The sequence below is a fragment of the Orbicella franksi genome, chromosome 12 (genome assembly GCF_964199315.1).
Source record: "Orbicella franksi chromosome 12, jaOrbFran1.1, whole genome shotgun sequence".
Lineage (NCBI taxonomy): Eukaryota > Metazoa > Cnidaria > Anthozoa > Scleractinia > Merulinidae > Orbicella > Orbicella franksi.
This window is the reverse complement of record NC_138156.1, coordinates 20,618,826-20,628,811: the sequence shown is the minus strand read 5'-3', so window position 1 is coordinate 20,628,811 and position 9,986 is coordinate 20,618,826. Positions and strand designations below refer to the sequence as shown.

The 9,986-nt window shown below is 38.0% G+C and overlaps 1 protein-coding gene across 2 annotated transcripts; it reads left to right on the top strand.

Annotated features, from left to right (window-relative positions):
* Positions 1–5,369: 5,369 nt before the first annotated feature.
* Positions 5,370–9,929, top strand: LOC145464203 (uncharacterized). 2 transcript variants are annotated; one of them, XM_081448015.1, is made up of 4 exons: positions 5,370–5,786; positions 6,132–7,888; positions 8,397–8,530; positions 8,974–9,929. In XM_081448015.1, exons 2-4 carry the CDS (start codon positions 7,714–7,716, stop codon positions 9,292–9,294), a joined length of 630 nt encoding a protein of 209 aa, XP_081304141.1. In that variant the 5' UTR covers positions 5,370–5,786; positions 6,132–7,713; the 3' UTR covers positions 9,295–9,929. The 2 variants fall into 2 exon arrangements, with proteins under 2 accessions (XP_081304141.1, XP_081304142.1); XM_081448016.1 differs by having other exon boundaries at positions 5,370–7,597; positions 7,738–7,888.
* The last annotated feature ends 57 nt before the right edge of the window (positions 9,930–9,986 follow it).

Genomic DNA, 9,986 nt, shown 5'->3' with positions numbered 1-9,986 from the left:
ACGTCATCACTTTTCTTCATTTGCATGATAAAATAAAATCTCTAACACGAAAAAAGATACCGTAAATCTTCGAATTAGCGCCCGCTTATTTCAAATTTAGGATAAGATGGGGGCGCTTATTCGAGGGAGGTCGCTTATTTAATTTTTTCCCAAATCGTAGCATCATCTGCGCGTAAACACCAACACAAGCTATTTATTGACATAAAAAGCTGATCCTAAAGTTCAAATCGCGGCACCATTAGAACTTAACGTGTTCAACGTGTTCACTAAACTGAAACAATGTACAAATCTAATACTACATGACGAAAACTATACACCCTTTGTTGTCTCATTACTCGTCCACAAAATGGGGGGAGGGGAGGGGAGGGGGCTTATTCGAGGGGGGCGCTTATTTTAAATTTCGGCCGATGGGAGGGGCGCTTATTCGAAGGGGGCGCTTATTCGAGGGGGGCGCTAATTCGAGGATTTACGGTATCCCAAAAAGGAAAACGCCATTCTTCTTTACTCTGAAAAGCCTTTGAAATAAGCAGCAATTATTTTTTACTTCAAAGGCACTTTTAATTCCATTCTTTTCTATGCCTAGATTGCCACTCTATTAACTTGCGAGCGCAGACGTATTTCTGGTTGTCGCGTGTCTTCACAGCCGGAAATACGGCTACAATGCTATGACCTCATTCTGCTCTCCTGCTTGCTGGTAATTGATGATTTATTCAACATAGCATCCGAAGTAGAATTACTACAAATCGACGACGAAATAATACGACAAAAATCGTACCACAAGGATCGACTTCGGATCTGTGAAACTATACTTGCAGTTCCGTTCTTCAACTCAGATCTCCATTAAGTCAATTAACCTTCTCCACTTCGGAAGGTAAGTGAACTCTTCACAATATGTACTATCGGAGGAACAGCAATATTTTTAGAAAACATACGCCTTGACGGCTGTGATCACATCCGTAAAGGAAAAACAAAACCTATATCTGAGGTTTTTAGCATCGGATGGAGCCTGGCAGAGACTGACTTGAAAACATAAGGAGAGTGTTGCTGTGGGAATAATTGCATTTTCAAAAGATCTGTAAATGGGTGCAGTCATAAAAACCTCATCCTGCTCACCAGTTTGCGGTAATCTTGCTCGTCTCTCCCATAAACTAAATTTAATTTCTAAGCGGTCGACAGTATACTTTAACTTTGATTTGCATTTAAATTTATAGGAATTGAAAAATGATGACCATCCCGTGTGCTTTGCTCTTTGTTTTGGTTCATGGATGAGCGACAACGTGTAGTGATGTGGTAAAACATGAATTAAGAGATTTGGAGGAGTATAATACCTTCCCATGAATAGGATCGCTAGTTTAACCCCTTCCTCCCACCCCAATTAAAAAGCCGATCTCTCTTCCACCCTCAGTATTCAGGTTCACTCTAACCTGAATGTGGCGTTTTGCCATTTATGATTTTTCCCCAAAATCGGGGGGGGGGGGGGGCGGGGAATGCATGCATGAAGCACCAGGAGTATTTCTGCCCCCATTCGATGGGATGGTTGTCCATCGCAAGGTTACGCATCGCATTTTCAAATGAACGCTTGACAGTTTCTTTCTTTTTTCTTTAACATCTGGACGGAAATGTAGTCACAGCCCGTATGGATCTCTGCACTCGTGCGCACGGGTCGCATTAGGCCCGGCGGGACTGACGGAAATCTTTTAAAGGTTCTACCAAGAGGAAGTTCACAAGCACGGAATGTGTCGTTCACTGGAACAGACCCGTGGGATTCAAAAACAGGTATTCGACGTTTTCTACAAATGTTCATGTAACATATCAAACACAATAGACAGAGTTTCATCCGGATATCCAAACACCGAGAAGAGAGTTGAATATACGAAGAGCAGCGGAGTATTTTTGACGAAATTCGAGGTGTTTGGAAAGCCAATGAAACACTGTATTCAGTGTTTGATATATCTTCTCTAGCGAAACAAAAACTAAGGGGTAAACGGAGAAGTAAAGTCGTCAAAATCTATACTTATTAAGACCGGATATTCAAACCTCCTTCACGGTTGCAATTTTCTTTGTTTTTACTTGATGAATTTTAATGAGATTGAGAAAGATAAATATGGCTGCAGGATTGACCAATTATAATTGGTCAAAGACATGAGTCACCCTAAACTACCCCTTCCCTTCCCCCGTCAATCGAAACAGAGGACTTAACCATGGCCATATATAGCGGCAAATGGCTGCAAAGCCCGACAAAGCAAATGCACCTTTTGCTGTTCATTTACAGAAAATACCCCTTCATTTGTGTTCAAATTTGTTTCATTATGGTCAATATACTCTCATTAACACCAATATATCCGTGTGGGTGGGGGTGGGGTTCATCTCGTTTCCCACCGCCTACCCGGTCAAGTCTTCCGTTTTGCGCTGGCATCCAGTTTTCTCGCTACTGTGAACAGTCTACCGACAGGCGGCCGCGGCCACTTAAATAGAGGTGGTCGGTTATTATTAGAGGTTTTATTACATTACTAGAAACAATTTCGGGAATTTGATAACTGGCTGCTCTACTGGGGGTGGCCGCTTAATGGAGGTTTGACTGTATGACTTTGCTGCTGTCTGCTTTACTCTCCGAATTCCACATGGTAAAGAGTGATGCTAAACTTGTGAACGCCTTCAGGTACAGAGAAGGGAAGAACGATTACTATCTGTGTGCAGAAAGCGAAGGCAAAGTGCTACTTCGTGTAAGTTCAATGAATATTGATGTTAGCTATATTGTGTCATTAAAATTCATAATGTTCTACATGGCAAGCAAGGCCCCGTCCGCATCACATACCCCGGTGTAGTGTGTAATGCAAGCGTAGCGCTATATCAAGTAGTCTGGATACAATTTTACTTCCGTTAATTTTACGAATAAAATTCGATCTGCCTCTATATATCTGACCCGATTCGACCCTTATTGACAATCAATTTTTGTAATTTATACCTTTGCTTACTCTCGGAAAGTGCGCATTGTATCATTTTAAATCGGCTCATCGTGATCCCTAGATTTTACCTATGGTTATGGTTGCATTTAGGTTTTTTGGAACTTCAGAATTTACAACCCTTTATCAAAAGGGTTTCCTAAAACAGATTGTCACACAGTTTCAAATTCCATGACTTCCATTTCAGGAACGTTTATGTGGCTCTGTATTTCAGACAATTTTAGCTTAACTCTGTTGTTTGTTATTGTATTTCCTGGAATGAAATGATACTAATATCAAAGGAATCGAAACCCAGTCAGCGAGAATAATTTCCGGAAAATTCACGTATTGCTTAATTAAACGTGTAGACTATACTCTCATGTTAGCCTGTACAGGTTACTCTTATGTTAAGAAATAAAATGTAAAGTGAACAGAATGCAAGCGTTACACTTCCGGTAGCATTACGAATCCCTTAAGGTCTGACCTGATGTCCTAAACTGACCCATGGTGATACAGTGAGATATTGACCAGACCTAACAATTAATTTCTGTGAGTTATATACCTGTTTGCTTACAAGTTCGCAGAAAATGCGCTTTAGAGGTTACTTTTTAATCTACTCAATATATTGTCATCGCCAGATTTTTCTGCCTGACCGTGCCTGTCACAAATAACTACAAATGCTCTACAAAGCTCTACAAGCAGGCGTTTTAAAATTCTTCCGATTTGAAGAGCGTTTCCGAAAATCTCCGCTATCGTGACGCATTAGCGTGGACGGTAGACCTAACCGTAGAAGTAAAGCTGCGTTTTAAAATTTCGCCGGTGTAGTGTGGATAGGGCCTAAAGTAATTGAAAGGGTAGTCAAGTGACATAAAAACGCTTGAGTGCGATCATGGGTTCTTTTTCCTACAAAAGAACATCTAATCAAATGTTCACATCGGAATTGCAATGATATTAGATTATTTTTGAGGTTCTCATAATAACGTTTTTTCTTCCGTCTTATCTATCGACAGAAATCGAATGTCTTACCTTCACAGAACAAATACTTTTTTCAAGTGAAAAGTGTTACCCCGTGGCTAAGGTCCAAATCCCGATCCTTGAAGTCGCTGGAGACGGGGGAGTACCTCCACTCAGATGAAGACGGCAGGGTATTCATGAGCGCAGTGCCATCCTCGAGCTTCATAGATGGAAGGCCACAAAATCGACGAACATGGTTCAATATTTACATGAACCTCTTATGATGTAAAACTGAGTAAACTGAAAATCAAAGCTATCGAACCAAAGGACATGTGTGTAAGGTTTGGAAAATAATAAAACTTAAAATAGAAATGTCCGGTAGATTGATATAAAAGCCTAATATCACCAGCACATAATGTAAATCCTTTATTTCTCGAGCTTTCTAACGATTATTTATTTATTTATTTATTTATTTATTTATTTATTTATTTATTTATAAATTATGAGTGTGAAAATTACGAACACGCCTAGATCAATTTGCCTCTGGATGCAAAAAAAAAACAATCACGATAAATTAGCCTTCTCCCAGCTGATGCGAATGAAGTAATGATCACAGCTGTATGGTAAGCATAACTTTTTACGATCTTATTTTTTCCGTAAATCTCTTTCCCTTTAGTTTCGATTGAGAAGATAGCCTGGCAATGTATTATCACATTTCCAAACGGATCGAAGCTTATTTAAAAAAGAATACTTCGCTGTGTCATTCCATTTTAGACGGTGTCTGCATGGAAATAGGCCAAAACAAGGTGTATCGTATCTGATGTAATAATTCAAACAAAAAGACCGTGTTTGACCATATTTCTAAACATTAGGAAGGGAAGGGAGTTAGTTTCAGACTGGTGCCAGAAGCTTGCTAGTGACCTGCACAATTAAGCTTATTCTTTTCTCGACGTTAAGTAAAATAACGCCTTCGTAAAGTTAGCAGTACAAGTGACAAAATATTGCACGTGTAAGTGTTTCAATCCTCGTGATATTAAAAGTCCTCGCGCGCAAAACATTCCCCTCCCTACCCGGGGAGTGGAAGTACTCTCATAATCTAGTGAGAAACTGGATAATCGCACAAAAAAAGTGAAATATTTGAATTGAAAATCCGTTTCCAGAAGATTCCAAAATGGATTCCTATCGGAAAGAATTTGAGATGATACCGGATCGATGTGACAGATGGTTTTCTTAACCATTATAACACATGAGACTATCATATTCTCTTGTATAACATTAATTTAAATAATTTTCAGCAAGTTCATTCCAGCCATGAGAGACCCATCACAATAATGTTTTATTAATTATTTCTTGTAAACTACCGGACGTTATTACGCCACACTAACGGACGTTATGTCCGACGTCCAGCTTCAAGCCTGTACAACTGATGTGTTAGATGTGAGCCATTGCAAGCTAGTTTTCATACACTGGAGCCTTGCTCAACCTCAATTGTTACATCTGTTTATGGTTTATATTGCATACGGTACATGAGCTTATACACGTGTTTGTATGGGTAAAGGAATTCCGGAAGCGTCTCACAACAAGATTAAAAGCTCGGGATTAATTAACTCGGGTTAAAATCGAAACTTCCACTCTGGGACATTTTCCTTTGTCCCAAGATTGTGAAATTTCCCTACCTAAAGTCATTTATCCGGGCTGAAGTTACTTGCGGGACTTTTCCCGAAGTTAGTTAAACGTTTGTAAACAGAGCTCATAGAATGTATCGTCATTCAAACGTTAGTGTCCAAGGAAGAAAGAAATCCAAGCCAAGTTAGAATGTATTTGTAGTGGAAAATCATGTCCGTGATCAAATTGGAAACAATTGAAGTAGAACAGACAGGATTGACCAAGGTAAACACATTTAAAACGAAGAGATTTAATATTTCTACTCAAACAACTGCAAAAAATATACGTTTCACTAACGCCAGAAATCGATACGGTTGTACGCCGTGGAGATCGAGAATGCATGATTAAAGAGAAGCTAAGAGTGCATTTTAGTTTTGTTTTGACTTAAAGGAAATTAGTTTGAATTTTAGATTACTGCTTCACAGCCATAATAGACAGGTCTTTTCTCTTAATTTCATATTTTCACAATAAATATGCATTAAGTGATGTAAATATTTCAAACGACCAACTACTACAGACAGAATTACAAATTAGCACTTTGTCCTCGACTTTCTCTTGCTTTTCTTGAAGGGGAGAACGGAAAAGACGTCGAAAAGACATCTGCCAAAGGAAACGGAGTGAAAGCGAAGCTTTTAAAGTGTTATACATCAATTCCAATCAGGGCAGAATAAATGAGAGATGTTAGAAATTAGAACCGGAGCATAATCACGAAGCGAGACAGTAGTTCTTTTGCTATTGAACTTGTCACGATCACGGTTTGTTTGTTATTTCTTCATACAGTCTTGTTTGAAATATTTGACAAGAAGAACTTTTCTTACGTGTTGATGCCCAGTCGTTTTGTAGCCTAAACAAAGGTCACTCTGTGGTCACCCATTTGATGATGCAATCAGGAGGGGGTATAAAAACATCATGCTGTTTAAAAAAAAATCCTTGAAAATATTCGCTTTAGAACTGGGCAACAAGTCAAGTGTCCACTGCGTTATAGTAATCGAATGTACCATTTCTATGTTCAGCCTTTGTCTAGTAAACGATTACTTCTCCTTCGATTCCACGACGAAGAGCCTAGAGAATGCGTTCTTCCAAGTGTCTCGATTAAAGCTGATCAAATATCGGTAAATAAACCACGGTATAGATTGTATTCATCATGAACTAGTGAACCCTAGTATAGTGACGGAGCAAATCACGTGCTCAACTTGTTTTATACTCAATTTTACCAGCTCAGTAGTCTACGCATATCGTGTTTTATAAAAATAAAGAAACACGACAAATACCCCGTGACTTAGATTTCCTAAATTGAAAGTATTCATCTAAATGTTTTCATTTTCAAACAGAATTTATCATAGCAGGTGCTTGGAATCTTCTAAAATAGATTCTCAAGGAATCTATTCTGTTTTCAACTTCTACACTGTCCTGGGCTCTTTAAAATTCGAAAGTATTTGCGTTAATAATCCGGTACAAAATTGCAATATAACCTGGAGCATTATCTTCCAGCTGGTAAAGCTGCATGTCACGCGATCTAACGCGTGACAGCCCCTAAAAATACCAGGACTTTCATGCTAATTTTATACAGCAAAGAAAGGAAAGTTCTATCTTTTCATTTTCTTAAAGAAACTTTACTAACCTTTTAGCAAAACCAAATGGAAATCTATGTTAGCTATTTCTGATTCTTTCTTACGTAGCGTGGCATGGCGATTTTCAAATTCCGATATATGTTCTTCTCTTTTATGGGATAAAATCTAGAGTTTTCCCCACTAGCGTAGCACATGCTCCTGCGCTTCATAAACAACCGGTTTCACAGGATCAACGAGAATCATTTGCGACTAACATTTTTTTAGTCTTTATCATTTTCTTCGTAGAGCGCGTGACTTCGGGGAATCCCCGAGCTGCAATTTGCATAATTGACTTCCTGCCCGTAACTTTTTGTATAAATACAACTCCGGATCACAATTCCGCTGTACTACAGCTATCAACTTTTGGAAGCTATACACTGGTAATCTAGCTGGAAAGAACACTGTCCTGAGAAAACCATGTCTGAGGTACGAGTAGAAAACCGTTGTTTGGTTGCCTTCAAGTAGTTCGTTGAAATTTTATCTAATCTTTAACCGGCTATGAAGTACAAGTAGGTTGTTTGAACAAGTATATATCCAAACAAATGTCTATTCTTCTCTTCAAACAGGCAACGGGAATTCAAGCTGCAATTCGTCAACACATATACGAACACCAGCGAGGTGGAAACCTCTTGAAGGCCGACGTTAGAAATGGCCATGTAAACCAAGCACACGTTCCGGTCACGTTTACTGGAACCCGCACAGACGATAGAAGATCAGGTAAACTTTATGAAAGTGTTTCATAGAAATTCGGTTTGATACCAAAAATGTTTGCATAAAACTTACTTCAAGTGGCCAACACTTCTTCTAAAAATCGAAAGAACCAGAATAACGCCTCGGCTTAAAGTAGCATGACTGAAGAGTCAGTAAAACTCTCTCAAGATTCTCATTACAAGACAAAGAAATTCAATATTTACACTGGTTCTAAAATTCAGTTTTATGTTACTGTAAAAACAACAAAAACAACAACAACAACAAAAAACAAACGAACAAATAAATAACTAAACAGATAAATACATAAAAAGAAGAATTTAAGAAAAATACTGATATTCATAATAACACTTTATAATCCCTGGTTCGAAAATAAGGACCTGTTAGATAGTACATTGAAAACATTTTGAAGAAGGTACAGTGTGAAATCCTATTTTCTTATCTCAAACGTTTAGAAAAGTATCGTTTCAAGTGATTATGTTGAATAGTGTTGAGCTGAATTCATTTTATTTTCTAGAATTCTATCTCGAAAAAACTGAACGTGGTGAGTGCGGCCCCTTGACATGTACCATGAGATGTGAATTAGGAGACCAAAATGATCGCTACTATTTGTGTGCAGATGATGACAAAGATGCCAAAGTATTCCTATTGGTGAGTGTTGAACAACAGTTTACTAGTGCCCCTTCAATAAGACTGCCCACCTGAGGATGGAGACCTCCTCAAGGTCCATGATTATAGCTTTCACGGTTGACAACATTTGATATAAGACTTCTGGAAGAATCTTTGTTACTGTGCTTTTAATTAAATGAAAAGTCAGTCGTCTCTAATACTCTATTTTATAAAGATGGAAAACGTGCTAATTGCAGGAGGGAGACACTTATTTTTGGCAGGGCTTATCTTTTTTTTTGGGGGGGGGAGGCTTGAATTACAACAATATTGTTCTTGACTTTAAATGCCTTGACATCAAGAAAGAGGGATGGGCCAGTTTGTGGAGGGCAGGGGCAAGAGGCATTATTACAATTTAACATTGAAAGAATATATTTTCTACACACTAACTCAACTGATCAAACTATTCAACTTTTCTTTCTCACTAGAAATCAAATTCTGAAGACCTTAAAGATAAGAAGTTCAGGTTTGAAATCAAAGTTGCTAGTGACGGTGGACACTACTACACAATCATGTCATTGAGCACCGGAATGTTTCTTGTCAGCGACAACAAGGGAAATGCATCTTTGAAGAGATTTAAAGAACAACCGGAGGACTTACAAACATGGTTTCATTTCATGCCCCACGTGACAGGCTTGACGTTTTGTAATAACGTTGACACTCATACATTGGGTGTGGGTAACTTCGATTATGACAGTATACAGTTCCCAACTTCATATTGTCAGGCTTCTGAGATGGAAGCATGTTAGAGTTCAAGTTCAACAATCAATATTTAAAATTATAATGATCTTGAATGATTCAGTTTTCTGCATAGTTTAATAAATTTTGCAGCATATTATCGTAGAATTGAAGCCCATAGTAATTCCCATATGGAATCAAAGCAAGAAATGCATGTATTCAAACAAACTCCAACTGAGAGTTTTTGCTAATATTTGATATTAGGTTATTGGCATAGGGATTCTCTGACCACAAATGGGCAGAGCCTTAACAATTTGTAGACTGTATTTAGACATGGCAAAACAACTTTAGCTATAGCTTAAACCTGTTTCATACCATTTTTTTTAAATTAAATAATGCTGTCTTAATTTCACTTGAACAATAATTGAGGCTTAAGCTAGCCACCAGGATTTACATATTTTAAACAATTTTCCTATAGGTGAAAAAAGATACTACAGTGAAATTCCAATTAGAGTTGCTGTAGAGAATTACTTTTTAAAAAATAGTGCATGTAGCTCTTTTGTTGTTCATATCAGTTTGTTAACAGTATTTTTTATAGGAATTACGTAGTGCCTTTGAGAAGGGCGATGGACATTTCATGTACAAACGCAATTGTTCATGCTCTTTGATATATTAGGTAGAGAAAAATAGAAGTCTAACTGTACTTTTCAGCATCCTACAATGATTGGTTGTTGTATCAACAAGTAACAAATAATATTAATAA